Genomic DNA, 14,457 nt, shown 5'->3' on the forward strand with positions numbered 1-14,457 from the left:
CTCGAGATCATGGAGCCGAAAAGCCAGACTTTTTATGTACTGTGTCTCCGTTTTCTAAATGGCACGGAATTCGAGATTTATTTACGAAATGCTGTTTGGGCCAGAACTGGACAGGCCACACAGACTACAGCGGGGGAAGCAGCAGGTTCGACCCCTGGTCTGCAGCCTGTGCAGGGTCGCGGAGTGATCAAGCGGGCTGTGGGGTCAGGGGATCTTGGGTTCAGTCGCTGGTTCTACCACTTACCAGGTGAGGGTGGCTGAGCTCCCTCCGCGGCGACTCCTTTGTAAAGTGGGGGTGACGCCCGACCTCGCGCAAAAGGTGGAGGTGATGGGCGAGCTCACAGACGTCCCGCTGGTCAGGATGGACTAAATGCAGCAATAAACTCCTAAGACCTGGGGCGTTAGTTATTCCAAGCTCCCTCCATCATCTTCAATCCACCGCTTCTGGAGTTGCCCTGGGGTCAGCATCCAGGCAGTGGGTGGAGGAAGGGCAAGCGGCAAAGTCCCAACTTCTTGTGGACGCCTCCCTCCCTTCACCCTCCCCAGGGGAGGAGCGGCCCACGCCCCCTCCTGGATGCAGGCGGGAAGTGCGTTCTCTGGCCGGCTGGCTCCGTCCCAGGACCAACGCTGCGCCATGGAGGCGGGAAGGAAAGTGAGGAGCTTCGGTGGCGCTGGCTCTCCCTGACACTCAATCAAAGCACGAGGTGAGTGCTCAGTTCATGCTTGCCAAACCATGTAGACGTAAGCTACAGTTATAAAAGGTTACGTTTCTAGCCATTTGGGGATATTATAGATTGAATGTGTTCCCGCAAAGGCATATGTTGAAGCCCGAACGCCCAGTAATTTCCCAATGTGACTGTATTTGAAGCTAGGACCTTTAAAGGGGTAATTGGGTTAAATGAGGTCATATGGGTGGGCCCTAATCCAATGGCTGGTGTCGTTAGAAGAGAGACGCCAGGGTGTACGCGGGCACAGGGGGACAACCACGTGAAGAGGGAGCAGGAAGACAGCCGTCTGCAAGGCAAGGAGAGGCGCCTCAGGGGAAACCAGCCCGGCTGACACCCTGACCTCAGAATTTTAGCCTCTAGAAACATGAGAAAATAGATTTCTGTTGTTTAAGCCCTTCAGTCTGTGGTATCTTGCCATGGCAGCCCTAGAAAATGAATGCAGTGAGTGTGTAGACTGAGCTACGAAGAGGTCCCACGGGGCAAACCTTCCTGGCGTGAGACACCCAGATCGGGCGGTGAACAAGCAGCCACTAAACAGAGAATTGCGTTTATTCCATTCTCGATGAAGTGCCAGACACACCGATCACTCGTGGCTCCCAGAAGATGGGGTTCAGGACCAAGGACAGCGGCTGGTCTGAGCCACAACGAGGGCTGGAGATCAACAAAAGGATGGCGAGCAGGAGAGACCGAGGAGGAGCTGCCCCACCCCGGCATCCCTCCACCTGCACTGGAGAAGCCCACCCCAAGGGAACCACAGAAAGAAGCAAGAGACCAAACAGTGACTCTGCCAGAGTATGTTGAAGAAGAGTGTGGAATTCCCACCAATAACTGTTCGTTGATGGCTGAGGTTGGCAAACTTTCTGTGAAGGGCCAGATGGTAAATATTTTACGCTTTGTGGGCCACAGAAGCTCTGTCTCATATTCTTTTCATTTTATTTTACAACTCTTTCAAAATGTAAAAACCATTCTTACCTTTTGGGCCATGCAAAAGCAGGTCTGGCCGCTGGTCTAACCTTGGGCTGCTCTCTCCTGGGACCAGTGAAATTTGGGGGTCCTGGTGCAAAATGAAAATTGGTGCCCTTTCTTCTGAGATTATAAGGATTTTGAGATGGCGATGGCACAGCATGAAACCGAGTGTGGGCTCTGTGTGGTTGCACAGGTTGCACACCCACGAAGCAGGCCCTGCTGTGGCTTGTCCTCAGTGAATTCTCGGGAATGTGACACAAGCCTTTTGGGCATCTCTTGATGTCCCTAAGTTAACTCTAAAGAGAGAGCAGGCTGAAACTTGGCCTCAGTTGGTGGTTATCTGGGAGGAAGGCCTTCTCTACGTGCTGGGCCCGCCCAGAGGCACTTCCCCGGCCGTGTGGGTCTTCTGGTGGCAGGTGAGGTTCCCGATGCGCCTGAAGGCCTTGCCGCACGCCTTGCACTCGTAGGGCTTCTCCCCGGTGTGGATCCTCCGGTGTGCCGTGAGCGTGGGCTGGTGCCGGAAGGCCTTCCCACACTGCCCGCACTGATAGGGCTTCTCTCCCGTGTGGATCCGGCCGTGCTGGACCAGGGTGGACTTGCGCACGAAGGCCTTGCCGCACACGCCGCACTGGAAGGGCCTCTCGTCGCTGTGGACGGCCTGATGCTGGAACAGGAACGACACCTTCCGGAAGCTTCTCCCGCACTCGCTGCACCGGTAGGGCTTCTCGCCCGTGTGGATCCTCAGGTGGATGGAGAGGTGCGCCTTCTGGCTGAAGGTCTTGCCGCACTCCTTGCACGCGAAGGGCCGCTCCCCGGTGTGGGTCCGCCGGTGGACCGTGAGGTAGCCCTTCTGGCTGTAGGACTTCCCGCAGGCGCCGCACTGGAACGGCTTCTCGCCCGTGTGGCTGCGCCGGTGCACCACGAGCTGCACGTTCTGGTTGAAGGCCTTGCCGCACTCGGCGCAGCGGAAGGGCCTCTCGCCCGTGTGGATCCGCTCGTGCAGGATGAGGGCGGAGGACTTGGTGAAGCGCTTGCCGCACTGCCGGCACTGGTACGCCTTCTCGCCGGTGTGCGTCTTCTGGTGCTCCACCAGGGTCATGCTCTGCGCGAAGGCCTTGCCGCACTCGTAGCACTTGAAGGGCCGCTCGCCCGTGTGCGTGCGGTGGTGGTTGACCAGGTCGGATTTCTTGCGGAAGGCCTTCCCGCACACCCTGCACGGGTGGGGCCTGTCGCCTGCGGGGGCCCGCTGGTGCCCGAGCAGGGACGAGCGCTTGGTGAAGCGCTTGCCGCACACGTCGCAGGCGAAGGGCTTCTCCCCGGTGTGCAGGCGCTGGTGGTCCACCAGGTTGGTGATGAGGGTGAAGGCCTTGCCGCAGTCGCCGCACTTGTAGGGCCGCTCGCCCGTGTGCGTGCGCCGGTGCCCGACCAGCTGCATGTTCTGCACGAAGGCGCGGCCGCACTCGGCGCACCGGTACGGCCGCTCGCCCGTGTGGATGCGCTGGTGCACCGTGAGGTTGGCGCGCTGGCTGAAGGCCTTGCCGCACTCAGGGCACGTGAACGGCTTCTCGCCGGTGTGGACGCGCTGGTGCACGGCGAGGGTGGCGTTCCTGCGGAAGCGGCGCCCGCACTCGCCGCACGCGAACGGCTTGTCCTGGGCGTGTGCGCGCTGGTGCTGTGCCAGCTCAGTGCGCTGCGCAAAAGCCTCGCCGCACTCCCGGCACACGCAGGACTTCCCGCCGCCGGGGGCTTGCCGGGGGCTCTCCAAGCCGGGACACCGCGGGTCACACTGGTGGGGCCCCCTCTCTTCTGGAATTCCTGGCTGGGGGTCTCGGGGCCCGCACTCTGCAGGGGCGCTTCCTGAAGGTGTCCCGGCCTCTCCTGACGCAGAGCGCCAGGGGCAGCCCCCTCCCAGCCCTCCCAGGGCCAGCCTGGGGGGCGCTCCAGCAGGGACAGCCTCCTCTGGGCCGTCTGTCTCAGGCCTGCACTCCAAATCTGAAAGAGACCGAAAACACGAATGTGACTCACACCACCTGCTCCTGGAGCTGGGAGAGGTGAGGGCTGGGGGCTGGGAAAGCAAAGAGAAGCCCCCTTAGGCACCTCCCAAGGGCTCTAGGCAAGGCCTGCGGCTATGGCCTGAATGTGCCCCCGCCCTCCACCTCCAAATTCCTATGTTGAAATCCTAACCCCTTAGTGATGGTATTAGGAGGTGAGGCCTTTGGGAGGTGATTAGGTCATAGGGGCAGAGTCCTCAACAATGCGATCGGTGCCCTTATAAAAGGGACCCTGCGGAGAACCCCCTCATCGCTTCCTTCATGTGAGGACACCAAGAAAACGGCTATGAACCAGGAGGAGGACCCTCCACCTCACCCAGCGAGCTCAGGTTCCGGAAGTTCTCCAGCATCACATCCTTGTACAAGTCCCTCTGAGCTGGCTCCAGCTGCTGCCACTCCTCCTGGGTGAAGTCCACAGCCACGTCTTTGAATGTCACCAACTCCTGCAATCACAAAGACGTCTGGTTCACCCAGGCCACCAGGCTGGGGGGAGCGTGGGAGGCGGGCACGCTGCTGGCTTCAGTGGGTCATCCCTGGAGGACCTTCCCAGCACCATCCGGGCACGTGGTAAGTGCTGTGACTGTGGTGACCATTATCATTACAGGGCTGGGGCTGATTTGGTTTGGGGTTTGAGGGCTGCGTTGGGGTCCCCAAGGCCATCCCCTGGTTTGATGATTCTCTACGAGGACTTGCAGGACTTGGCATAAAGTCATACTCACAGCCACCCCGCCCCAGGTGACAGAGACACAGGCCATGGAGGGGACTAGGGTGGACAGGGGCTCATGGGACTCTCTGGCCACCCAGGCTGAGCCACCCATGAGAGGATGACGGGACAACACTACTCACCAGGGCCTCGTCAGCCAGCAGCTGGGTGGCCATCCCTCCACTGCCTATGGTGACTGGGGGACAAGGGGCTGCTGGGGCTCTAGCAGAGGGAGAGAGAGAGGGGATAGTAAGAGACCAGGCCTAGTTCTGCCTCCTAGATGCACATGTGCACACGCACACACACACACACAGCAAACACAACTCCCCCCACCGCCCCGCCCTTCTCATCCATAGAAACACACAGAGACGCAGCAGATACACCACCTGGGCTCACAACCCAGACACTATCCCCACTGTGTGGCTGGGCAGGTGGGGAGTGGGGCACTTCTCCAGGCAGGATCAGCCCCAGGCCCACTCTACCTAGACACCCCCGCCAGGCTGTGGACCTAGGAGCCATTCAGGCCCAACTGATCGGGCCCCTGCCACTGCCCCAGGCCCCGCTTACACTTGGGGTCCAGCTCCACTACCAGAGGAAGAGGCCCCAGAGGACAAAGGTCCCGGGACAGGGAAATCAGTCCCAGCTACAAAACGTCCACCACACCCTCAACTGTCCCTTGCTGTGTCAGCTTCCTTGTCTGAGATGTAGGGTGGCCGCCATCCCTGACCCAGCTCATGGGGCTCTAGAGAGAACCAAGGCCTCTCTCCTCTGCGCTGACCCAGGCCTTGCCTGCAACTGTCCTTTGACACTTGTCACCCTGGGCTGGTGAACTGTGAGGCTGCAGAGGCCAGATACCTGGGTTTAAATCCCAGTTCTGCTGCTTACCCACTCTGTGACTTTGCACAAGTGACTCAACCTCTCTGTGCCTCAGTTTCCTCATCTGGAAAATGGGGATAAGGCATCCACCTCACAGGGTCACTATGAGGTTTCAACAAGATAGTGTAAGTAAATCCCTTTACAACACCTGCCGTGTGGTAAGGGATACAGAAATGCTTTATTATTATTGTTACTATTTTTTATTATCACCCTCTGTATATGTGACATTTCCCCCCACTAAACTGGGGTTCCCTTTAGTAGCCTTCATCCCAGCAACTTGCATAGGATTTGGCTCACAATAAACCCCCCTCCTTTTTTTATTGTGGTCAAATACATGTAACATGAAATTTACCATTTTAAAGTGCACAGTTCAGCAGCATTTAGCACATGCACAATATTGTGCAACCATCACCACTGTCTAGTTCCAGAACATTTCCATCACCCCAATGCAGCCCCTCCCCATATACCCCTCCCCCCAGCCCTTGGCAACTACAAATCTGCTTTCGGTCTCCATGGATTTTTCTATTCCAGACGTTCCATACAAATGGAATCATACACTATGTGGCCCTCTGTGTCTGGCTTGTTACACTGAGCATGACGTTTTCGAGATTCATCCATGTGGTGGTGCGTATCAGTGCTCTGTTCCTTTCCATGGCTGCATAATACTCCATTGTATGACCATACCACCTTCACTTATCGATTCATCTGCTGATGGATATGTGGGTTGTTCCCACCTTTTGGCTATTGTGAATACGTGTGGTCCAGTATTTATTTAAGTCCCTGTCTTCAGTTCTTGGGGTATACACCTATGAGTAGAGTTGCTGGGTCATGTGGTAATTGTGTGTTCAACTTACTGAGGAATTGCCAAACTGATTTTCCACAGCAACAACAGGCCACTTTACATTACAAAAAGAAATTCTGGAAATACAAAGGTGGAGGGGAACAGGGCCTTTTAGGTCATCTGGAGCCAAGGGTCTGGCCCCACCTCGCTCAGATTCAGGGTCTGGGAACCTGCATTTCTAACTAGTCTCGCTTCCCACTAGTGACCCTGACATGGCTCCAGCTTCCCCTCAAACTCTTGTAATCACAAACCCCAATTGGTACAAAAAGAAAACTGAGCCCAGCAGCAACCCGTGGGTGTTTATTTCTAAATGATATACAAGTACACGATACAAAACGCCGTACGTTCATGATACATAACAGAGAACATCCTGTGTGTAAAATATGTGTACCCTGTATGCATGGGCTACAGCACTAAATACCGAGTACACAGGTATATAAGGCACACACACACAATATACCGTAAGTATATAGGTGCGCACACTCTAAAGACCACATATATGTGTATATGTGCTGTAATCACACACTAAATAGCATAGATACATGCATGTGAGGTGGATATGAACTGAAAGACGACATGTATGTAAGATGTATACACACTAAATGTCATATCCACATGTCATGAGGTCCAATCACACACAAAATACCACATCAACGTGTATATAAGATATATGTGACCTTATATCTGTGTGCTCCGGTACTAAATACCACGTATACCTGTATATGACGTGTAATCATGCACATTAGATGCCATAGATACATGTGTGTAAGATATGTGTAAACTGATTACACACATCACTGTTCTGAACACCACATGCATGGGCATAGACACTGCACACAACAAATACCATATATGCATGTCTATGAGGTGGATGAACACTAAATACCGGATACCCTTGTAAATAAGGTGTGTATATAGACATAGTAGGTACCGTATATACATGTACATAAGGTGTATATATAGATACTCACATTAAATACCGTAATTACACCTATACACTTTACTACACCAAATACCCTATATATGTACATACGCATACTCTACTATATACCATGTTTCATTGACTGTAAGAGCCCATCGATGGAAAGAAACCATGATTTTATCTCACTAAGGAAAAAAAAAATCTGCCGATTAAACCACAATATACCATCAGTGGTAAGACATATCCTAATTTCAGAGATGTTAAACTGAAAGAACTCGCATCCTAGAATTAAAGACTAAAGCTGAATCACTCTGCTCAGACTGGGCCGACCTACGGACACCAGCTCTAACATTCTCTGGCTGTGCCCCACCGGGTGGCCTGGCACACGCCCCACCCCGGAGGCCACTGTCTGGATCCACTCCCCAGTTGTATGACCCTGGGCAGGTCACTCAAGCTCTCAGTTTCCTCCTCTGTAAGGTTAGGGACATAGTACTGCTGCCTTACAGGGCTGTCGTGAGGATTAAGTGAATCAATGTAGCTAAAGACCTAGAATGGTGCCCAGCACAGGGCTTCCTAAGGGGTTATTAAGTCGCACTGTGGGGGCCTTTTCTTTTTTGTGCCTCAGTTTCCTCACCTGCAAAATGGGGAGAATCATAGTGGGTACCGGGTCGAGCGACTGTGAGGGTTTACTGAGCTAAGAGGGTGTCTCCAACGTCAGTATGCACAGCATTACCCACGGAGCTGGAGGAGCCACGGCCCCGGGGCCCATCCCTGCGAGTCTGCGTTGCCTTTCCGGGGCGGCCGGCGAATCTGCATCTCTGATAGCCCGAGGGACGGAGCCACCGCAGGGGTACACGTGACCGAAGCACCAGCTCAGCGCCCCGCCACTGCCAGGGCGGCGCCGCCGTTACTATTACCAAACAACAGCGAGAACAGGAGCAGCTCCAACGGCGGAGCCCCGCGGGCCCCCTCGCACATGTGCTGTCCCCGGACCCACTGTCTAGGCGGGGAAACTGAGGCACGGAGGGGAGGGGATTCAGAGCGCCCTCCGGGGTGCCCCCCCGCGATGCGGGGCGCGAGGTCCTCCCCCAGGACGGAAACGCGACCGACCAGAGAACCCGGCGGGCGGCGCGGACTCACCCGTGGCCACCGGGCGGCGGTGGGGCTCCGGCGGCGGTCGGGCTGGCGGGAGCGTGGTCTGCGCCTGCGCGGTACCGCTGCTCCCGCCCCGCCCCCGCGCCGCGCGAGACCACGCCCACCCCTCACTCCTGAATGTCTCCGCGCGACTTCAGAGCGAGAGGGGAAGGAGGAGGGAGGAGGAGGAGGGAGGAGGAGGAGGGAGGAGGAGGAGGGAGGAGGAGGAGGGAGGAGGAGGAGGGAGGAGGAGGAGGGAGGAGGAGGAGGGAGGAGGGAAGAGGAGAGAGGGAGGGAAGAGAGAGGGGAGAGGAAAGGAAGGAGAGAGGAGAAGGAGGGGAAGCGGGGGAAGAAGAGAGGGAGGGGGAGGCAGGAAGCAAGGAAGAGAGGAAGGAGATGGAGGGGGCGAGGAAGAGAGCGGAGGAGGGAGGGAGAGGAAAGTGGGGAGGGGCTTGGAGAGCGGAGTGGTAGGGAAGAGAGGGGAGCGGGGAGAGGAAGGAGAGAGGAGAGGGAGGGGAGGTGCGGATAGGGAGGAGGAGAAGGGGTGGGAGAGAAGAGAGCCGAGGGGAGTAATGAGAGAAATGGAAAGAGGAGGGAAGGGACGTGGGGGAGGAGGGAAAGGGGAGAGAAGGAGGATGAAGGAGAAGGGGGTGGAGGAGAAGAGGGCGGCAGGAAAGGACGCGGTAGGAGGAGGGGGGAGGGAGGAGGGGGGAGGGAGAGGGAGGAGGAAGGGAAGGAAGAAGGGGAGCAGAGAGAGAGGAAAGAGAGAAGGTAGGAGGGGTGGGAGGGAGATTGTGTAGGGAAGGGGGGAGGACCGAGGAGGGGGAAGGAGGGGTAGGGGGAAGATGAGGGGATGGGGGAGGGAAGAAAGGGAAATCACATTCACGAGACTGAAAAGAACAAGTAGGTGATTGGTTAGAGCTGGTTGTGAACAGGAACTCTGGCACTGGGTCTGCCCGCGTTCAAATTCCACTGTGTCCTCTGACCGGTGTCCTAACTCTCTGAGTCTCGCTTCCTCGTCTGTACTGAGATTGCGAGTAAGGAAACCTCCCTATCAGGCTGTTGTGTGAGGTACACGAGTAGATTCGCGTAAAGTTCTTACAGCAAGGCCTGGGACCTAAAGCAGCGCTATCCAGTGGAACTTTCCGCGCTGATGGAAGTGTCCTGTGTCTGTGCCGTCCCATATGGTGGCCACTGCCTACATGTGGCTGTTGAGCACTTGACATGGCGGCTAGTGCAACCAAGGAACTGAGTGTCTAGCTGTGTTTAATTAAATTTTCGTAGTTACATGTGTCTACTAGCTACTGCATTGGATAAGATAAGCTTTGCTAACTGCAGCTGTGCGTATTCAACATAAGTTTGTTGTTCAAAACTAGCCGGGTCTTTCTGTCCCTCTTTAGTGTATGAATGAGCTGTCTTCCCCAGAAATTCAAGGTTCAAATGTCAAGATTCAGTCTTCAAGGCCAAACACAGGCTGACAGGAAGGCGCCAACCAGCAAGGCCACCTCCCCCTCCCCTACCTAAAACCCCAGATAAAAACCCCTGCCTTTTTCCTTTTGGGGATTGGATCTGAGTTCTAACTCCCATCTCCTCCTCTGGCTGCATTTCAATAATAGTAAACCTCTTTCCTTGCCTGATGCTCATGCCTGACATTTCTGTTATTGGCCCCACTGTGTGGCAGGTAAAAGAACCTGTGTTTATGTTCAGTAACAGATTAACCCTTTGAATTCTCGCCTTGTATCTATAAGATGTGCCCCTCACAATGGAAAACTTTCACAAAAACACCATTACTACTACTATTGTTTATTGAGTGTGTGCTATGTGCCAGGCCCCCTGAGAAACTCTTGACACACATATCATGTCATTTAACTGCAGGAGGAGAGATTTAGGTATAATAAATTTGGGAAAGGCCACAGGACAGGGCCAGCAAGATGGGGATAGCATGTGGTTGTGTTTTTGTCTTTACTTGGATCTGAGCTAGAAAGTTCTGGAGCTCACAAAGAAGGGATGGACAGAGCAGAATTCGCCTCCCCTGACAGCTGTGGCCACCACGCTGGGGGCGCGTGTGTGGTCCTTGGACTGGGGAATCTCACACTACCTCTTCCCATAAGCTGGTTATTTTCCTTTGCCCCTTTCTCTTCTCTTCCCATCCCCGCTCCATCTTTCCTTTTTCCTTTAAAAATTTTCTCATTTGGATATTAAAAATGGCCACATATTTTTTTTGCAGCTCTGGCTATCAAGAGCTGGACTCTTCCCACTCCTCGAATCTGGGCTGTCCTGTGGCTTGCGCTGACCAATAGAATTTGGCGGAAGTGGTTCTGTCAGATTTTGGAGGTTAGACCTTCCAATTCTGACCAATTCCAATGTGTGCATTTCCCCCACACCACCAAGCAGTTCTCCAATACCAGCTGGGTATTGGAGACACTATCTACTCAGAGATAGCATCAGTTAGCAACTAACAGATACACCTTTCCAGAACAGTTTTCCTACTGGCACTTCCACCTCAGGTGGGTAAGAATGTCTGTCTTAATTACTGCCTGGTCCGTCAAGGGGGGAGTGGCTGTGTGCTCCTAACTTTTTTGATCTTCACTACATGGAAGAATCCCAAGGGGAGGGGTGGGTAGAGACTGTCCATTGTTCTCCAGCATCTTGTCTCCACTCCTTCCGTAGTGATAGAACCCTAGGTTTTAGCTGTGTTGCCCAGGCTCCCTTGCAGTTGGTGGCCATGTGACTAGGTTCTGACCAATGATGTGCAAGTGGCAGCATCAAATGAGAGCTCCCTGGAGGTGGATGGCTGCTTTCAGATTCTGGTTTTGCCACTACCCTCGTAAGGAGCCTGGGGAAAGTGACTACATTTCTCTGTGCCTCAGTTTCCTCATCTGTATAATAAGGATAAGGATAGTATCTACCTGATAGTGTTGTTGTGACGAACAAATGAAGTAATACAGGGAAGCATTTAGAGCCGGTCTTGGCACATAGGAGGGTCTGTGATGTGTCGTCATTAGCATTACAATAATTTCATTATCTCTTCCTAAGGTTGATGTGAGGTTTAAGTGCCACCGTCCTCCGTGCCTATTTTCAGAACAAGTTTCCCTGGGATTTATTGGTCTCCTGAGACCAGGGAGAAATATTAGGAGGAAATTACAGCCATCCATCTCCCACCAGCACCACCACCCCAGGGGGCTCGATAGATTTTCCATCTCCTTTATCATAGATACTCATTTACCCAATAAATATTTCCCGAGGCATGAAAATTCATAGGGGGAATTTTCCTTTTGCCAAAATTTCTTTAAAAAGCTGCTTACAGGGAATGTGGATGTTTATTTGTAGGCGATCACCTGCTTTACAGAAAGACTGAGAGGTGGGAAGAAGTGGAGGAGGAGAGGCAGGTATGAAGTTGGCATTTTCTCACTGCCGAAGTCAATGTAGCACAGGGAGGTTGCTGTGAGCAGAAGTGTGTGGAAAGGGGGAGGAGAGATTTGGGGCAAGAAGGAGTGTGTGATTTTTTTCCTTTTCCCCTGAGTGGTGGGGGAGAGGCTGTTCTAAGAAATAAGAAGGTGGATGCCTAATATATGAACACCTAGCGTTTCTGCATCCTCTGATGAGCAGGAATCTCAAGAGATGAGAGACTTCGGGGTGAGCGGGAGTCATTCATTCAACAAATATCTGAGCACCTACTCTGTGCCAGGCTCTGTCCCCAGGACTGGGAATCCAGCAGTGAGTGAACCAAGCCCCTTGTCTTAGGGAGCCACCACCGCTAATCTCTGAGTGTGATCAGAGGTAGTAAGGCGGAGAGGGAAGGGGGAGGCTACTGCAGCTTGGGCAGTCAGGGAACCGTCTCTAAGAAGGTGACATTGGAGCAGAGCCCTGCTCAGAAAAGAGAAGACAGCTGGATGGTTGTCCGGGGCAAGCAAATTCTCCCCAGTGTCCACTGGAGCCTTGCTTGGAAGATAGGAAGAACTGGAAACACCCAAGGTCCGTACTTAGAAGGTTGGCTAGTAGGTTAGGATTCAGCTCGGTAGGGGATGGGGAGGAAGGGTTGAATATAGTGATATGGGAGGAGCTCAGAGTCACAGTACTAAATGAAAAAACAAACAACAATTGAGTATTTTTTGTGCACTCTCATTTGTGTTTTTAAAAAGTATATATAGGTATGCTTTTGTATATATAGCTAATATGTATAACCATATATTTATATGTAGAAAAAGTATATGAAGAAACAGTACTACTTCTGTACAGTGGGTAATCTATTGAGACCCTTCCATGAAAGTTGGTAAATAGCTGCTGGCTGAAGCTCCCTGAAGCCCCCTGCTCCTGCTGCCTTGTCCCCTCCTTTGTATCACCAAAAGGATGCTAGCTGTTGGTGATTAAAGTAGTTAGACTGGCTCCTACTTCTGTACAGGTTGCTAATTTATTGACGTGCTTCAGTAGGAGAGAGAGCAGAATGTACTTACTCTATCTTAACTGGAACTAGGACCCTCCTGATGCTTTTTAAATAGTAAGGATGAAATACTTCAAGCCTAAAGGACAGTATAGAGAATAAGACAACTGGCCTCCCACCTATTTACCACTCAGAACTATTTGATTTTTTTAAAGTATGGAGGTACATGATTTTGGTTTTAAAAAGAAATTTTAAGCCACCGTACATCTATGTCAATATTATATCCCAGATCTTTATGCATTCATTTTATCCTAGCCCTTTAAAAAATTTACCTAATTTTCCACTTTATTTATTATTCATTTAAGAGCTTATTTGATACAAAACTCGAAAGGGACAAAAGAATCTATGACAAAAAGCAAGGATCTCTTCATCTTCCAACACTGGATTCCCTTCTGGCAACCACAATTATCTGTTTCTTTTGAAGCCGTCAAGAAATGGTGTATGCATTCACAGACACACACACACACGCATCTCTTCTGATCCTGACAGGGCCAGCCAACAAGGAAATCAGACGGTGGGACTGTCTTTCCCATCACTGGTGGTCTAGATCTGCAGAAGGGTGATATGGGTTTCCATGGGAATCAACCATCTCTCTGGATAGAAAGAAAAGACAGATTGGCTTCCCAAGAATGGCCCTGGGATCCTCTCTGAGAAGGGGACTCCTGCAGAGACCCAGGGCAAAGACGGAACAAAGTTGGTGCTGCCAGCCATCCCCAGCCCCCTCCCTAGGGAGTGTGCAAGCCCTGGGGTGAGGCTGGGAAGGGGAGGGCTGTCACTCCTGGTGTTGAGAAACCTTCAAAAATAGGCTGCGCCATGGCGTAGGACGGGGGCAGGCTTTAGAGCCAGTCAATCTCCAGCCTGAGTCACGACTCTGCTATTCACTGGCTGTGTGAGCAGGTAATTCGGTTTCATAGCTATCTGAAGGGTGGCTGCCGTGCCAGGCGCTGAGAATCAGGGATGAGCAAGACAATTCACATCTCACCTCTCAGAGGGGGACTTGCTTACCTTCTCTGAATCCCTCTTTGAAAGTTATTTTATTTCTTGACAGTTAATAAGTCAATACATTTTCTTTGTCAAAGGTCAAAGCATATTGATAAAGAAAGGTTTCCTGCTGATCTCACTTCGTCAACCCCAGTCTCTGCTCTAGAGGTGAGTGATGGTTGTGGATTTGGGGTATGCTGGGAGGGCACTTTTTCTTTTCATTTACTAGCATATCTGTGCCTATAGAAACAGACGTAATTTGTGTGTGCATATCTGGGAATGCATTGATTCTGAGCACACTTTCCTTATCCATAGAATGAGCCTGGCTAATATTACCCATCCTATAGTAACAATGCTGAATGTGTATCAGCCACTTACTATGAGATATGCATTATTGTTATTGAATAAGATGTGATAATTAAATCATATGTATACATCATATTTCATATATATCATATGTCATATATATTTCATTGATGCAAAGGTGCACTTTTTATTTTTTTACATTCTAACGTCTCTGACATTGAACTATGTCTTACAATTGTCAATATCTTTGGATTTTTTCAGTTTTTTTCTTTTTAAGATTCCAACTATTTCTTTTATAAGCAAAACTGTCACATTCATGGCATACCAAAGTCAGGAAGAAAAGTTAGTTTGCACGCTGAGATTCACCAAATATAACAGGGCCGTCCTGTCTAGTCCTGGTCGCCAAATAATAAGACGTTTCCTGTAAGCCTGTAATCTTAAGCAAAAACATCTGTATCTCTGAGTTTTGCCATGCTGAGATTTGAAGATATGTTATGAAATTTCTGGC

General features: G+C 52.0%; 2 protein-coding genes across 5 annotated transcripts in view; one reads left to right on the forward strand and one right to left on the reverse strand.

The window, feature by feature from the left end:
* Positions 1–1,259: 1,259 nt before the first annotated feature.
* LOC100147097 (zinc finger protein 420) lies at positions 1,260–8,994 on the reverse strand. Its single transcript, XM_023651479.2, has 4 exons — positions 8,228–8,994; positions 4,592–4,670; positions 4,062–4,188; positions 1,260–3,686 (listed from the first exon to the last, which is right to left on the reverse strand). Exons 2-4 carry the CDS (start codon positions 4,622–4,624, stop codon positions 2,053–2,055), a joined length of 1,794 nt encoding a protein of 597 aa, XP_023507247.1. The 5' UTR covers positions 4,625–4,670; positions 8,228–8,994; the 3' UTR covers positions 1,260–2,052.
* SMIM17 (small integral membrane protein 17) overlaps positions 8,971–14,457 on the forward strand; it is a 29,426-nt gene continuing 23,939 nt past the window's right edge. The window contains exons 1-2 of one of the 4 annotated variants that reach the window (XM_070224968.1): positions 8,971–8,992; positions 13,742–13,811. The gene's annotated coding sequence lies outside the window, so the exon portion shown is untranslated. Of the gene's footprint in view, positions 8,993–12,031; positions 12,197–13,493; positions 13,560–13,741; positions 13,812–14,457 lie in introns of those variants that run through there. The other 3 variants (XM_070224970.1, XM_070224971.1, XM_070224969.1) reach the window with 3 other exon arrangements.

Source organism: Equus caballus, chromosome 10, assembly GCF_041296265.1.
Source record: "Equus caballus isolate H_3958 breed thoroughbred chromosome 10, TB-T2T, whole genome shotgun sequence".
Taxonomy (NCBI): Eukaryota; Metazoa; Chordata; class Mammalia; order Perissodactyla; family Equidae; genus Equus; species Equus caballus.

Excerpts from the sequence above, each read along its gene's own strand:
- LOC100147097 (XM_023651479.2), bottom strand. The coding sequence starts at position 4,624 with ATGGCCACCCAGCTGCTGGCTGACGAGGCCCTG. Across the intron at positions 4,189-4,591 it reads TGCTGGCTGACGAGGCCCTG|GAGTTGGTGACATTCAAAGA; the intron begins GTGAGTAGTGTT and ends TTGTGATTGCAG. Across the intron at positions 3,687-4,061 it reads CCGGAACCTGAGCTCGCTGG|ATTTGGAGTGCAGGCCTGAG; the intron begins GTGAGGTGGAGG and ends GGTCTCTTTCAG.